Genomic DNA, 17110 nt, shown 5'->3' with positions numbered 1-17110 from the left:
GAAATAGGAAGAGGAGTTCATGTAGTTTATGTAGACAGAACAATTTGATAACAATACTACTGGAAAGAAGTATCTATTAAAGAAAGTATGATAAAGTACTTGATATTTTACATGGTTTCAAAGTAACTAAGTGTATGAAATGTATTAATTATAAATCTTCAGACAGTAATTTGATAGCTAGAAAATCCAACCTCATAGGTAACCATTTTATTAAAGTGATCAAAATCCACTCCACTATTCACAGGACAGTCACATTGTAATAATATGTCCAAGCTGCTGTGTACTTTAAACAAAAGTTACTTTCTACAGATGTAAGGGTAGAAGTCCAGAGTTACATGGTTACAGCACTGGCTTCTGGTGAGATCTTTGTCAAAGACAGCCACCTTCTTGTTGTGTCTGTCATGGCTTTGTCTTCTATGTGCTCGTCCTCTGGTTCCTCTTTTTGTAGAGCCATCATTACCTCTGTAATGACCCTGTTTCTAATACAGTGACATTGAAATACAGTCAACAGTCACATTGGAAATTAAGGTTTCAACAGAGGAATTTTGGAGGGGCAAAGTTTATTCTGTAGAAAGCATCTGTGCCTTTGGTATGTGCTGAGAAGGGTGCACCATTCTTTCACTGGTGCATTATCTGAACTAATGAAAAACATCTAAATCATGATTTATTAAATGGGGCTATTTTATAAAAATAATCTACTTGTCTTAAAAAAAATTGGAGACAAATACATGAAAAGTGAGATCTTTGGTTAAGGTTGGAAAACAAAGGTTTAAACCAAGATCCAAGTAGCAGCCCCTTTCGGATAGTTTGAAACTGTTTCCTTTTCCTTTTCTGCAGTCTGTTTGTTGACAGAACATGTTTATTATTCTGTAGAGTTTCCCACAGCCTGTGCTTTGCTGAGCTCATTCTTTGGAAAGTTTGGTGTGTTCCTCCAGCTCCTGTACTTGTACATTGGAGAGAATAAAGACATGCTCATCTCTGGAACCCACTCATCCTCAGGATGGCATATGGAGTCTGGTCCAGTTTGTCCGGGTTTCTGACTGTAGAAATGAAAACAACAACCCTTCCCTTCTGAGTTTTTTAATGTGCAGTGAGGTTAAGAAGCATTAATCTAGATCTAGTTTGAGAATCAACACATTTCATCCTGCCCTTTATACTGTAAGACAGAAGTTTTATGTTGGTAATTTTGGCAAGTACAGTTGGCAGGCCATCTGTCAGCTTGAATATTACAGAAGCATTTGTAGATGTTCCTGTGTATTTTGATATCTGTGTGTCTCTAGACAGAAGTGGCCTTTCAGCCTCTTTGGCCTGTGTGTTATTTCATAAGATTGTGGTCACATTTCCTTAGCCTTGCTGTGCTAGCATTTCCTCATTGGTAGGGCTGAACAGATCCTAATCTACGGGCCTGGCCATTCTGAGATGCTTGCTGACCTCTGTTAGTCCTTTGCTAGGGTGTAGTCCTTGAAGAACCTCATCAGAAGAGACTTGACTTTCTGCTCGAACAGCTTCATTTGCTGCTAAAATAGCTTCTGGTAGATATAAGCCTCAATCTCAGCACTTTCAGTGGAATTCATAGCTTTGCCTGTTTTTGTAGAAAAAATATGATGGCAGATGAGGGAGGGTTATTTTTCAGATCAGTTTATCTTTTGTGTTTTCAGTGGAAGATCATTTTAAAGGTAGGGGTAACATTCAGGGCACTTTCCCTTTCTGTTTGCCACATAATTGCCCATTAAGACAGAAAAGCCTACTGATTTTTTTCCTATTGCTACTTTAATGTTATTAAGATATTTTCAAAAGATACCAAGATGTCAAAAAACATTGTTAGATACTTCTGAAGATCTAGAATGGGGTGAGACATCCATATTAGTGCTCTCCAGAATCTGAATGCTTGTCGTATTCTCTGAGAAACACTTTCTATGATGTTTGTCCCTTATTCTTGTTAAAACCAAAATAGGCATTTTTCCTAGGTTTCCTCTGAGGAAAGGAACTCAGAAGATAAACAAGGTGTTCTTGGTCACACAGCTGGGAAAACATAGACTTGCAATTATGAATTGAAGTTGATCAGGTCTGACATTGACTGTAGAGGTGGTTCTCAGGTGTAGTCGCTGGTCCAGAAACATCACTACTTAAGCTTTGTTAGAAATACATCTTCTTCTTACTCAGACCTGCTGGTTCAGAAGTGCTGAGGACTCAGTACAGTAACCCATGCTTTATAAAGCCTGCTGCTGCTTCCTAGGAAGCTGTGAGAACTAGGAGCTAAAGCATTTCCATTTCTTCTTTTAAAGCTGTAGAACTCCTTGCTTAAGTTTAGCTTTTTGCTGAAACCAGAGCTCCTGTATTGAAGTTGGAGGAGCCTGCTGTCTTGTCCCATCCGAAGCTCTGAAGCTGTTTGGTTTGATGTGTGTTACACCATGGAATGTGGTACAGTGTGGACATGGGTAGCCTTACAGAATGATACAGGAAAACACTTACTGCCTCCTCAACCAGAACATCAGTGGAAGAAATTTGTGTGGGTGGGGCCTGGGAGTTGTTTGAATATTTTGGGGATCAAAATTTCACTCTTAATGATACTATGTGGGTCTTTCTGTATATAGTGCTTAATCTAGGTGTCAAAAGTACACACTCTACCTGGATTATGCTGTTACTTCTAGACCGGATTATTTCGTGTCCTTTACTTTTGGCTTTAGTCTACAAGAATTTTTTTTTTTAATTTTATATGTAATTTCTATATAGTTAAGAATGGCTTCTTATTTCCATTTCAGGAGTGCAAATGGGCATCAACATGTGGCTCTAGAGATTGATCCTGGGGCTTCCTACCAATTAAGCTACATCTCCAGCAAGTAGAGCAATCCCTTTTAAAATTAAGTCTCCTTGGTCAGAGATCACAGTGAACTTCAGTTCTTGTTTGGACCTGCTCTTATTTTGAATCTTTAAAAAAATTTTTTTCTGTCTATACTTCCTATGCCTTCTTCCTGTTCAAGTTGTGATTGTTAACTTTAGCTGCATGTTAGACTTAATATGGGGAATTTTAAAAAATAAGCATGTTTTGTCTCCACTCCCGATCTAATAATTTATGCTCTCTGGAGGTGGTAGCTGCATAGTTATGTTTATAAAAAAACATAAAAAGGCCTATATTGTAATAGACTACTATAGACCTCATATGCTTAAATAAGAGACATTTATTTCTCTAAGTTCTGGAGGATGTGACGAGCAAGGTCGGGAGGTGCCGTGTGATACAGTTCCAGGAGACATTCTCCTGCTCAACTCCTTACATGGTGGGTAAGGGAGAAGAAGCTTTCCTTGTCTTTCTTTGAAAGGCAGTTAACCTGTCTTGAAGGCATTCTCAGAACCTACGTAACTTCCTAAAGGGGCTCTCTGAATTCGTCCCTTTAAGGGGTTGGGACCTCAGTGTGAATTCTAAGGGCACAGTTCAGTCCACAGCAGCTTCTTTGCAATTTGGATATGTGTCACATTAGAAACTGGTGTCTAGTAGTGCTTGCTATGTAAAAATAAAAATTAAATCCTGGACTCTTTGTAAAATAAAATCTGTCTCCAGTGGAACTATGAAGACATCTAATGAATAAAGACCAACATTTAAATTAATTATTTATACACTAAATATTTGAAAGGTTCTACAGTGTATGTGCTTGTGTGTGTTTGTGTTTTGATATTACTTGACTTTTGAATTAATTAGCCTTTGGAGGATGTAGATCATGGGGGTATGGTTGTGCCTGTGGGCTCTTGGTTTTAAAAGGCAGTTTGTTGCATGAGTTAGTGGTCCACAGTGTAGTAGTTTAGAAAATGGAAGGCTCTGAAGGAGGGAATTTAAGGTACATTAAAGTTTAGGTCCCTTCCTCACCCCACTGGAGAGTAACACGAGAGCTTCAGTTGCAAAGCAGGTTCAACCACTAGAGGGTGTCTCTGTCCTTCAGCCTTTAGGATGGTTCCGACCAAACAGGAGATGAGCATGTTTGACAGCGGAGAGCATACACATACGGACTTCTTTACACAAGATACGGCAGCCACAGTATCTCTTAAGATGCATTTACCTTCAGATGGACTTGATATTTTTATATTTTGTATTTCTCAAAATTAAACCCCTAACTAAACCATTCAGACTTTAAAAGATGAAATAATTTCTCATTTAACTAAGAAAGACTCAATTCTTGCTTAATAACATAAGAATAGTATGCAGCAGCTGCTGAACTGCTCCTGTAGTAGCTGTACATTTCACAGCCACACAAGAGTGAATGTTCCACACCTCTCCATTTTCCATTTTTATGTTTTTCCCTGTCCTTTTGACTTTAACTGTTCTAGTTGATTCTGGTGTTCCAGAGTGGTATCTTATTGTGGTCTTAATTTGTATTTACCATCTCTTGCCTACATTATTAGTCTATCTTGTTAGTCCTGTTTGATGAGAGTCCTACCCTTTGGGTTGGTAGAAATTAGTGCCTTGTTAGTTTATTCTAAATTGATTTCCCTGGTTAAGTCAGAAATAGAAGTGGACGATAAATTGCTATTAAGATGGCTAATAAGATAACTTGGGCCTGTGTCTGCAATATTCTATCTTTCTACAGTTAATGGAAACAGTAATTCTAATTATTCTATCAGCCCTGTAGAAATGCTAACACAGCTATGGCCCCTTCCTCTCCCTTGGAAATCCAGTTCCTACTACTAACAACTTGCAGGCTACTTAACCTCTAACCCAAATTTATTTTATTTCTCTATATCTTACCTGTTCTTTCCAAGTTTTTTATTATGTAAAACCTAGTAAATACCGGGATGCACTTATCCCTCTGTCTGATTCCTGGGTATTTCTTGTGTCAATGAAATGAAATCATGGTGGATATAAAACCACAAGTGTATACAGATTTTACCAGAACCTCGGATCTACTCCTTAAAGGCTGCTTACTTTCCAGATGAGATTGTTCTGCCCATCACCCTTATTGTTGATCCCTAAAGAAGGGTCAGCAGGTTTACTTTTGTACCTCGGGTCCTAGAATGAGTGTGAAAAGTGAACCTGGTTGGAATTAGATGGAGAAAGCTTACAGCAAATTTCAGGTTGTAAGAAAATTGTCTCTAAGATTTATTTTGGAAACCTTTTTAAACAGAGAAAGCATTCTTTTAGGTGAGGAAGATAGGACCTATGTAGAAATTACTGTGAGTGCACCTGAATTTTAATAAGCTTGCCCTATCAAGAGAGAACTGGGCACTCAGACAACCAGAGGTGCTCTGAGATGAGGCACACAGTATTATCTGAGACACACAGTTTCCCGCTCCATGTTGTTGTAAAACAAAAGCAGAAGGCTCTTTCAGTTCTTCCTGACTTGGGTTTCATTCCTAAGAAGCCCAGTGCTGCCTTCTCCACCTGTCTAGTCAGCACCTCTGCTCCTCAGGATGATGCCTCTTCATGGGCATCAAAGGTGCTGCTTCTGTCTTCCCTCAGTGAATTACCTCAAATGCTTCCTTTTTTGGGCTAGCATCTCATTTATGTTCTGTTTTTAGAAGTGTCTCTGTTCAGCAGTTAGGATAAGCAGGCTTCTAGAGACAGTTCTCTCTAATGTGTAGTCTCCATTTGTTCATGGAGGCCCACCCCTACGTACCTTGTTGCTGATTGTCTCATTTCCAGATAAACTTCTGCCTCACTGAGGACTCACTAAGTCATGACGGTAAACTCCATCCAGCATGCTGGCTAGGACTTGGATAGCGGTTTGCTTTCTCACCGTTAGTTCTCCCTCCACTTGTGAGCATACTTGAGACAGGAGATGTGGTTACAGTTAGAGAGGCTCTCAGAACAGCCCTTGATATGTATGCTTAGAGAGCTGTCATCACACTCCTTCTGCCTTATCCTTCATCATTTGAAGTCTTAGTTCTTGAGGGTTTCAGCTCTTTTGGGCCAATGGAATTCCCTTGAAGGGTTTTATATAAAGTGTACTCAAATGTAGACCCTTTATATATGCACCATTTGCCAAAAGATTACTTGAAAAATTTGAATAAGTCTCTTATGCTGTGTATTGAGTGTTAGAGTTAGCAATTTTCAATACCTTTGTTTTCATGCTTGGCTCTTAACCCAGAGTCTTAAGCATGTTAAGTATTAGCTTACACTCTAATACTGAACTATACTTCCGGCCAGTTGATTAATGATAGAAAATATGTTAACTGAAACATTATTTTAAGTCTAACCTATTTTGATAAGTAAATTCTGTATTGACGTACTTGAGATGGTTCAGTAAAGGCCTCAGAGTTAAGTTTGTTTTATGAATTTGAAAACAGGACATTTCAGTGGTTCTAGGAAATTCTCCAATTTAGTCTCTTAGTTATATGAAAATATTATGCTGCAAAATAATGTCAAGGCTTTGTACAAGTAATCTAAGATTTCCTCAGAAGTGTGTCACTAACATTCTGTATTAGAAATATGATATATCACTAGTGTTTACACTATGTAAGGACTCAGTAATGCCTTTCTAATAACTGACATCAGGACATAAATAGTCTCTCTGCTCCAGAAACACGATCATGTTGATGGAATACTCCCTCTCCACTTTGCTATTTACTTGCTTTTTGGTTTTGTTTGTACTAAATCAAAAGAATTTTTATACATGCATAGTAGTTCAGTGTACAGACACTAGTAGTAATAGAATTATGAATTACTTATTATTTGTTGTTTTAAAGAACAATTACTAAAAAATCTTAGGAAATTATTTTGTCGTGAAAACATTGATAATTTCAGCTCAGAAACCCGTGCCTTAGCAGGAGTGGGCTGTTTTAGCTTCAGTGTTAGTTCACCAGGTAGCTTGGGCTGCTGGCAGAAGTTCTCAGTGTGAGGAGTGAAGAGCCTGTAGCTGCCCTTTCCTTCAGGTCTGTGTCTGTAAGGAGTCTCAGCTAGTACCAAAGACAAATCTGAATTGGATATTTGTTTCTAGAGTTGTGATGAGCACTATTGACACATGTTTATAAAACAGAATGAAGTAACTGTCATCATTGCTACCATTTCTGTGACATGCTCTGCATGTTCCTAACCTGAAAACTAATCTGTGCTATCTCTCACCTCTGCTTGGCTGGTCTCTTGAGCTCGGTTTTCTTCTGGTGTGAGAATTACTTTTTATTCTTGCTTGCTGTCAAGGTGTTTGGAAGTATAGCCAGGTGTCTTGAAAAGAGAAGTGAAGAGAGGAACAGCTCAGTGGAGAAAGCTTAGAGAGAGCTCTTATTCCTGGAATTAACATAAGGACTTTATAGGATTATGATTGTGCATACTCATCAGGATCTGAGAGAAAAGCATTTGTTTTGAGTCTTATGTGGCTGGAGAAATGAAAGAAAAGCATCTTTAAAAAACGTGATGTGAAGAGTTTATATTAAACCTGATGTTAACAGGTGTCCATGGTTTTGAAATTTGCTTTTAAGAAAAATGTCAGTATTGAGTTGTTTTAGATACCCACAGTTGATCTCAGTATACCTCCTTAAGTGGAAAATAAATTGCTGTGAATGTTTTAGGTTTTCATTTATTCTAGATGTCATTCTACTAGTATGTTCAAGTAAGTTTCTTTGTTTTTCTTCCTAGGTTGCACGATTTCAAAAGATCCCTAATGTTGAAAATGAGACAATGATCCCTGTACTGACATCAAAGAGAGCAAGTGAGTTAGCAGTCAGTGAGGTCGCAGGCCTTCTCCAGGTAAGTGGCCTGGGGTGAGGTGTAGGGTGGGAGGGCTAAGTCACTGCTGGCCTGTTACATCTTCTTCAGTGATAGAACACTGCTCTGTGCTGTCCAGCTTAGTAGCCCCCCACTTAAGCATGAAGATGACATGACAGGAAATGTGGTCAGAGTATTTAAACACAGGTAAACAGCTGTGTGTGGTAGCTGGGCCCAAGATATGGCCAGCATCTGCTTGCTCTGTGTATCACTTGGGTTAGGAAAGTAATTAATTTAATTAGTAATATAAATGGTGTTAGGATTTTTTTTTAAATTTAAATAGATTTTTTTCTAAGGTAAAGTCAAAGCTAAGTACAAGTTTAGGGTTGTCAATAAGTATTAATTAGGTAATTTTATTCTTTATCTAGTTTTAAAAAGTACAGTCTAGTCAAACATGAAGAAAAGAATATTTTTAATTTTCATCCATTTTAATTGTTGCTTCAAAAACATTGGTATCCAATTTTGAGAAAATTGTATTTTGTACTTAGTTTTAAAACCACTTATTTTAAATAAATTTAAGTTTAGAAAGTGTGATTACTAAACTCGTACCAACTTGCTGGCCAGTGAAATTAGCCATTTCTGAGATGTTGTAATTTCATTTTTTAATGACTGTTAAAACCATGATAGCACCTGAAGGACGTAGATGACATTGCAATGTCCTAAGAACAAGATCTTGTTAACTTTATTATTCTGATATAATTTTTTGGGGGGTGGGGCTTGAGACAGAATTTCTCTGTATAGCCCTGGCTGTCCTAGAACTCACTCTGTAGATCAGGCTGGCCTTGAACTCAGAAATCCACCTGCCTCTGCCTCCCAAGTGCTGGGATTAAAGGCGTGCGCCACCACCGCCCAGCTATTCTGATATAATAACATAATCTAGGAGCAAACAAGCAAAAAATCTTGGGCTCAGGTTTAATAAGTTCAGAGAACAGGAAGGGGATTTGTAGCCCACTGAATATTCTTCTTGAGACACTAACTTTAGAAAAAAATAATTTAAAACTAATTAAAATATGAATTATGACCTACTTTTATTAATTCCTTTCTCCCTAGAAAAAGAAAAACTAATTTGTTGCTCACTGAAATAAAATTCTTAACATCTTAACCTTTGATAATTTTATACATGGGTGTCATGTATTCTGGCTACACCATTCCTCTGCCCTCTTAACTCACCAGCCCTGGCCTTCCTCCTAAGTTTCCATTTCACTTTCATGGCCCTTTTTCTTTGGGGCCTACAGGGTTTAGCTAGAACTTGGTGGGTGGCCTGCATGGGCCACATCACTGAGGACAATGACTTCTACCAACTCCTACCAGTCAGTAGCTCCCCTGGTAGGGCGGAGCTCTATGAACCCCCACCCCAATTTGTGTCTGCATCTTTACTGACCCAGTGTTGCTCAGGCCCTGTGCAGGCCACTACAGCTGTTGTGACTTCCTGAGTACCTCAGCCATGTCATGCCTATAAGACAGTAGCTGTGTCCTACCTATAAGATAAGGTTTCTTTGGCTCTCTTCTCCTGGTTTGGCTCTTAAGTCCTTCCCTTCCTCTCTCCTGCAGCATTTCCTAAGCTTTGGCAGGGGTGATTTTGGATGCCCTGGTTGATGCTAAGCACTCAGAAGTTAGTTATGCTCAGGTCCTTGACTAGCCATGAAAGTCCTCATTCACTGCTATTCATGGTAAAGAGAAGACCAAGTATGGACACAACACTAGTCTATGGATATAAATACGAATATAAGAGACAGTTTGACATGTTCATTTAACAAAATAAAACTAAATTTAACTCTAGACTAGTTTTAAATATTTTGACAAGTGTGACTAATCAGAATCTTATCCTGTAGCTTAGAACGCACTGTACATTTCAGATTGGCTTCTAATATAAGATAATTCTCTTGCCGCAGCCTCCTGAGTGCTGGTATTGTGTGTGAGCTAACATGCCTGTTAAAATATAGAACATTTTTGTTGTTCCAGAAAGCTTTTCCTTGTCCCTTTATAGTTAATCTTGTCTGAGTATAACTGTGGGTCCCATACAAAACCTCTAGGAAAGTTAATGTGATTATTAGAGGCTGAAGACATGGCTCAGTGGTTAAGGTTCTTGCCGAGGACCCAGGTTCAGTTCCCAACACCCACTTGGTGGCTCAAAATATTTCTGACTCCAGTTCAGCAGATCCAGTGCCCTCTTCTGGTCTCTGTAGGCAATGCAAGCATGTGATACACTATATGTGCAGGCAGAGTATTGGTCTACATTTTTAAAAAGCTTCTTTTAATGTGATCATATACTATGTATTCTTTGTGTGTTCTTTGCTCTCTAACATTTTGAATGACTTTTAATGTAAAATTTAATAGGCTGATCTTCAGAATGGCTTAAACAAATCTGAAGTTAGTCATAGGCGAGCCTTCCATGGCTGGAATGAGTTTGATATCAGTGAAGATGAACCATTATGGAAGAAGTACATTTCTCAAGTAAGATACTTTCCCCTCCATCTCTGCTGTATAACTTGAGTCAACTTTATAGTTGTGAATCTCCTGAGATTTACTTACAGAGAAAGGAAATGACTTTTTTACAGTGTTTTTTTTTTTTTTAATTTACATGTTAAGTAAGTTAGATTTTCTATAGTTTTAGTTCTGACTTTTTATCTGATTTTCGGCAAAAGACGGATGAGAGTGAGTGTAACTTACAGGGCAGCATTTTCTCACTGCTGCGCTGTCGCAGGCAACACTGGACAGTGGCTTCTTTGTGGATGCTGAGCTTGGGCTTCCTAGTTACAGGAGGCTAATGCTGTTGAAGGTGATCTTGGCCAGCTTAGAAAATTATTAAATGTATAATTACATCCTAAATGCCAGGGCATAAGCTATACTTTCTTCCTTATCAACTCTGTAATTTCCATTTGCTTCCATTGGTGATGACCTCAGGAAATAGCAAGCTCACAGTAGATTCTGGCCAATCCTAAGTACTTTTATCTTAAGGTTTAGCAAAGGCTTACTATAGCTTTAAAAAGTCTAGTAACAATTACATTAGTATAAAAAGTTGGATAATTCTGTGGCTGGTTTTAACTAGGAAAGTTCGGTGTGCTAAACAGCCTTCCTAATGAAGGCGTTGTCAGGTAAGGAGCAAGGCTTTGTACATGTGCTTCTGTAAGGCAGCAGAGTGGAAGCCTTAAGCAGTGGGACTCTGTGTTTATGTGTGCCTTGTTTTCTAGATTGATACTTAATTTTTTTTTTTTCTGAAAAGGAACTGTTATGTAGCTTTTAAGGAATAACTCTTTTCTTGTTGCTTGAAAATAAACCACCTATAAACTCTGGTAGTTTTATAGCGATGTCCTTTTTAAAAAACAAAGCCTTTATTGAGATAAAGTAGAATTGTTATTCATATAATAAGGGTATTGAGGTGTCTGCTTTTACCTTGCAGTTTAAAAATCCCCTTATCATGCTGCTCCTGGCATCTGCAGTCATCAGCATTTTAATGCGCCAGTTTGACGATGCTGTCAGTATCACTGTGGTAAGAAAAGTCTTTCATTTTTTAAAGTTTCAATCTGTTGGTTATTTTTATAAATTGAGTTTGGTTTTTACTTTGGAAATAAACCCACTTTGAGTTGTGATGATTTTTCTTTTTTGTTCTGGTTTGAGGTGGAAGTCTCCCTCTGTTGCTCAGGCTGGTCTTGCCCTCCTGGGCTTAACTGTGCTGCTTTGTCAGTTTGCCAGGTGTAATTACAGGCAAACACAGTCACTCTCACAGACAGGAAATATTTTATAACTTCCTAGTTAAATGAAAATGTCTGTTGCTTTTTGATTGAAAGTATTTTGACTTATCAGGGAATCTGTGATGTCAAAACTATTTTAATAATACTGTTTTTTTCTTGTTACTATAGGCTTTTTGTGTTAATGGCAAAAATTATGATATATAAAACTGAGCTTTGGCACAATTGGAAGTGGCTTTAAGCTGTATCTATAGTTGGGTTTCCTTTGTTGTTCTCCGAACCATTACAACAGCTGGGTGTGGGGGTGCCCAACACTAATGCCAGCCATGCTACTTGGGAGGCAGGGGAGGGGGAGAGCAAGCCCCAGGGCATTGTGGGCAGCATAGTGAAGGAAACCCTTTCTCATATGTCTGGAACGTTCTTGACAGAGGAATAAAATTAATTTTATAAAATTTGATGTGCTAGGGTGTTAGGATACCCAGGGGGACCTCCACTCTCTGAGAGGCGAAGGGGAAGAGAGGATTTGGGGAGGGACTGCATGAGGGGAAGACCAGGAGGACTGGGGGCAGCAATCAGGCTGTAAAGTGAATAAATAATTGATGGGAAAAAATTTGCCCCTTGAGTATAACATTTTTAATAGTCTCTGATGAATAGGAAGCATGTATGCATTGAAGAATACTAGTTGTCTCAAGGAAGGGCAAGTGTGAGGTGAATGAGCCTTTTACTTAAAAGAATAATGTTGCTAGTCATAAGAATAGGCAAAACCCTAATGTTATTAGTAATGATTTTTAGCAAATTTAAATTTATTAAATATGTCAGCATTTGTATTTGAACAACTAGATGAACCAATATTTTCTAAATGATTGTTGTCTGAGATTATCAAATTTTAGTAGATAAAAGAGGTCAATGGGTTCAACTGAAAAAGGATAGGTGGGTAATAGATTTTAATGTGGCAGATTGGGAAAAGCTCATTGACACAGCTTTGCATTGCACAATGCTTACCTAAGTGATCTGTGTTGAGTTTTAACGTGGCAGATAAAAATGTGTTTTAAGCAATACTAATTCTCGTCACTGTGGCCTTTGTTCAGGTGAGTAATCTGCTTTTCTGGAAAAGCAAATTTTCCTTCCTTTTCTAACTTTTTTTGTCTGAGGAGTGATTTATTTTTCTTCATAGTTTATTAAAAAATTCCCATATCATACTGCTTCTGCCTAACAAATCAATCGGATTCTAGCTTTCTGTAGAAAAAGTGGGTTCTAGGTTTAGCTCAGCAGTAGAGTCAGCCTTGCCTACCGTGCGTTGACAAATCAGCACTAGGGGGAGGGCCCAGTTTGTATCTAGCTATTGGTGTTAATACGTATTGGATTTTTAAATTCTTTCCACAAATAAGTATGTGGGAATGAAATAAGTAATTAACATGTTACCTGTGCCAGATGTTAGCCACATAGACCAAAAGCTAGTCCTTAATTTGGGAGAACTTGGCTGGATTCAGAAAGATTTGGAAGCTGTCATGAGGATGGTTGCCTATTTAAACTCATATTCTTCTCCCTCAGGCCCTAAGGCAAATTGATTTCTTCTCTCACTAGTTTTAGTGCTATATTTCATTCTCTTGGGACTTCACAGCCAGAGAAACACAGTGTGGCTAGAAGTTATTTCTTGTTAATGTCTGATTTAAAAGGCTATCTGTTTTTTTTAGGCAATACTAATTGTCGTCACTGTGGCCTTTGTTCAGGTGAGTGATCTGTTTTTCCAAGGTAAAATTGGTATATTAGTTGATTATTTAAAACCAATTTAAAGTGACTCATGTAAAATAACATGAACTTACTATTGGATGGTAGTGTGTAGTCTAATTATTATTTTTAAAACAATTTCAGGTAATAGCCAACTGTGGGATTTGTGAGAGGAAGGCACTGCTTTATTTAGTGAGATGAACATAGCCTACTTTTTTTTTTGACTGAAACAGATGGAAACCAAAACCACAGCAATATAATCCATCATTACATTTTAAATTTCTCCATTTATAATATTGGGCAGGTACCTCTTAGGACTAAGTCTAGATGAACAAACAGAAAGTGAGTGTAGAATCGAATAGGCGGCTTACTAGATACCGTCTGAAGAGACCTCCTAGGTGACTGTCAGTGAGCTCTCTTAGTTAACAGTGTGGTTTTCACTGTGTTATTCCTTAACCTTATTAGTCTTGTTTGGTAATTAAAAGTTACTTTTTCATTATTGGTAATCCTTTACACCCCTTTTAAAATTTTTTATTTTTCTCAGAAGGGGTGATTATACTTCCTGTTCAGAATAGCCATTCAAACAGCAAAAGAAACATGATAAGTTTTCTCTTAAAGATTTTTCTGAATAACCTGGAGATTGTCTCATGAGTTCTTCTTTCACAGCGTTCAGGTGAGGCAGGAGGATTGTCAATTCAAGGCCAACATGGGAAACATGTTAACTATTGAACAAAGAGGAGGGGATAAGGGAAAAGGAAGGTGCAGAGGAGACAAGACTCAAACACTCCAGCCATGCTGTCAGCTTAACAAGTATAGGCTAAAACATGCAGGCTTTAGAGTGTTGTTTTATGTTCATTTAAATGTTTGAAACTTATGTATGTTTTAGAAGCTTCTAAATACTATTAGGTCTCACTTTGAATACTGCTAAGGAGAGTAGAAGGAACAGTGTAGTGTAGGGAGAGCTGTAATAGTGCTGCGTGTCCTGAGACCCATGCTCTGAGTCTCAGGAGAGCGGTTGTAACTATCCTTACAGCATGCATAGTGTATTTCCTTTTGCGCTGCCCTGCTGTGATAAAGTAGTTCTGTGATAACTGAGCGTAGAGAGCCAGCTCAGGCTCAGCCCCGCTAGTAGACCACCAGTGTTCCTGTTCAGGTTGAGGGGTCAAGGGTGGGTCATCGTCTAACGTCATCTAGGGAGGTATGCTCTGCAGCCAAGTGAGTGGTGTGCTCTATGCTGGAACCCTTCAAGACTCCAACCCTAAATTATGACAATTCCCTCTCGGATCTTAGTTAATGTATCAGATGTATGAGAGAATTCATATAGGAATTACCACTGAAAGACCCTAGGAACTTCCCCTCTTTGAAAAATAAAGAATTCCTATCTCAACATACCCAACATACTTTGAGTTTAACATAGCCAATATGGAGATTTACATGGAGTGTGATATGTATTTTAAATGTAACTGGGATCTGTTGTTGATATCTCGGTGGTAGTTTTATTTGATGTGGCATTAGCTACTTTTTCACTACTGTGATCTTACACCTGACATAAAAAGTAACTTGAGGGAGAAAGTGTTGAGTTTCGGGAAGTTGAGGTGGCAGGAGACGGGAGCTTGAGGTGGGCACTTGCATTAAAGTCTGAAGGTAGGGAGTTGAGAACTGGCAGCAAGTGGGTTAGAGTATAAAACTTCAAGGTCAGCTTTAGTGGCCAACTTCCTCCAAGGAAGCTCCACCTTCTAAAGATTCTACAACTGTCAAAACAGCATCACCATCTGGAGACCAAGTATCCACACGCATGAGCCTGTGTGTAGTGACAAACAAAAAAAGATTATTACAAAACAGAACACACAGAAATATTTTTTTTTGTTGTTTTAATACCAGATGTGGGCTGCTTCTAACAATCTGTAGCAGCTGACTGTGATTTGCCTCATGCTGTAGCACAGGCATGGTTTTGCCAGCTGCAGATAGATTCCGCAACTGTGTGACCTTTGGTATTCTAGGAACTTTTCAGAGGGTGTATAAATGCTAGAACCCCACTAGGTGGGATTGGTGGTTGTTGGTCATTCAGGGAGAATAGTAGTCATGCTCAAAGAAGAAGCAAGAAGAAATGAATTAGATTCAGGGACCCCTCCCTCTCTCTCCCCTCATCCTTGTTTCTCTCCTATCTAGTGTTAAGGATTGAAACTGGGAGGATAAAGAGTGGGAAAAAAAAGAACCCACAGAGTAGCAAAGGCCAGCTACACCTCTGGGACATTTTACCTTCAAAGCACAAGAGATGGGAAATTAGAAGCCTCAAGAATTACAAAAAGCTTCGTTTTTAAATTAATGTTTTTTTATGCAGATTTGATTCCTTTCCTCAAATATGTCTAAAACAAGAACAAACTATTTTACAAACGAGTTAGAAACTATTCTTCAAACCGTTTTTCCTTCTGCCCAGCCCTTCAAATCGCTGGCTATTCTGTATTGTCGTATGAATGATACTTCTTAAAATAACTTTGCAAAGATAGACTGGTTGCTTCTGTTTAATTAGTTACTAGAGACTGCAATTGGTAATCTCAGTATTTTCTACCCATACAGATTTTTTTTTTTTGTATAAAACTTGTAAGTTTTTGACTATGGTTGTTTTTAGAGGAATAGCTAATAACTTTGTATATTTTATATTCTTGCTTACATTTGTCCCTCTTGCCTTGGTAGTGGCTGATGTAGTTCCGAGATGCTCTTACATACATAACTTTGCATTCTCATTGGAAGCATTTGATGATGGGTAGAATTGGCAGTGCTGGCATGGCAGACACTTCATATTTATTTTCATTTCTGCTTTTGTCCCTTATCTTTTCAACTTTAGACCCAAACATTAGTGTGCACATGACAAATATGAGGTGAGAATAGCCCAGGCACTTTATGAAGCACGGCTGCTAATGAGCTGTAGCCTAAGTAGTGTGGTGAGATGGAGGATGTGTCTGAGCCATAGCTGTTGGTCATGTGCATGGAAGATTAAGTGATTGTAGAACAGCACCCAAGGGCCTCCAGAAGCTTTCCTTTCTTATAATTCAGGTTGATGGGAAAAGTGAGTGTCAGAATAGTTCAGCCACTTTGTTCTTTCTGAGCTAGTGTAGTTAGTGTGGGCAAACATTACATAGAAATTAAGATTTTGGCTTCTTTGATCACTAAATACAAAATGTAAAATTATCTTAAAAATGAGGCTCAATTATCTTAACTTTTAATATACTCATTGGATACAATAATTGGCTTTCATTTTCCTCTACACAATCCTAGACTTTAAAAATATGTAATTGGGAATGTTTAATTTTCATAATTGTTTACTATAATTTAGGGACAAGTTTTTATGAATTGGGAATATAAGGATAAATAAATCAAGATATGAATTGGAAGAAAAATTTTAAGCAACAATTTTAGATTAATATTTTAGCCTAAAAAGACCATACATACATTGAATTTCTTTTTAAGTATTTTTGTTGATATTAAATTCTACTTTTTGTCTAAATAGGAATATCGTTCAGAAAAATCTCTAGAAGAATTGAGTAAACTAGTGCCACCAGAATGCCATTGGTACGTTCCTTTTATTTGAAAGAGAGTTTCCACCTTAAAGAGTAGAACTTGCATGTGACTGGTTACAGTAAGCATCGCTGTTCCTGCTTTACTCAGTGCAGCAAACATCCTACTACTGATGATTTTGAGATGTCTTTATTCAACAGTTTTTTTCTTTTTTTAATTCGTGTGTGTGTGCATATTTATGTGCGTGAGTGCAGGCATGCATGGGCCATGACATACCTGGGAAGGTCAGAGAAATGTTTCAGATGTTGGCATTCACCTTTCACAGGTTCTGAGGCAGTCTTTTCTCTCCCGCCATATATTTTGGTCCTTCTGGGAACTTTTGAGCATTCTCTGTATTTCTGCCTTGTATCTTCCTGTAGGAGGGCAGAGATGTAGCTGACGGTACTACTGAGTCCAGTTTGGCTCGCTTGTGATTGAAGTGCTTCCCCCA

At 38.2% G+C, this 17110-nt stretch overlaps 1 protein-coding gene across 6 annotated transcripts in view; it reads left to right on the top strand.

The window, feature by feature from the left end:
• Nucleotides 1–17110, top strand: part of Atp2c1 (ATPase secretory pathway Ca2+ transporting 1) — a 110605-nt gene that overhangs the window by 42012 nt on the left and 51483 nt on the right. For 5 of the 6 annotated variants that reach the window (XM_028756632.1, XM_028756634.1, XM_028756633.1 and 2 more), the window contains 5 exons: nucleotides 7559–7669; nucleotides 10025–10141; nucleotides 11088–11177; nucleotides 13071–13106; nucleotides 16613–16674. In XM_028756632.1, the coding sequence (XP_028612465.1) occupies nucleotides 7559–7669; nucleotides 10025–10141; nucleotides 11088–11177; nucleotides 13071–13106; nucleotides 16613–16674 (416 nt within the window). The remainder of the gene's footprint in view (nucleotides 1–7558; nucleotides 7670–10024; nucleotides 10142–11087; nucleotides 11178–13070; nucleotides 13107–16612; nucleotides 16675–17110) is intronic. The other variant, XM_028756636.1, reaches the window with a different exon arrangement.

Source organism: Grammomys surdaster, unplaced genomic scaffold (assembly GCF_004785775.1).
Source record: "Grammomys surdaster isolate TR1022 unplaced genomic scaffold, NIH_TR_1.0 126131, whole genome shotgun sequence".
NCBI classification, from domain to species: domain Eukaryota; kingdom Metazoa; phylum Chordata; class Mammalia; order Rodentia; family Muridae; genus Grammomys; species Grammomys surdaster.
This window is presented reverse-complemented; position numbering and strand designations above follow the sequence as displayed.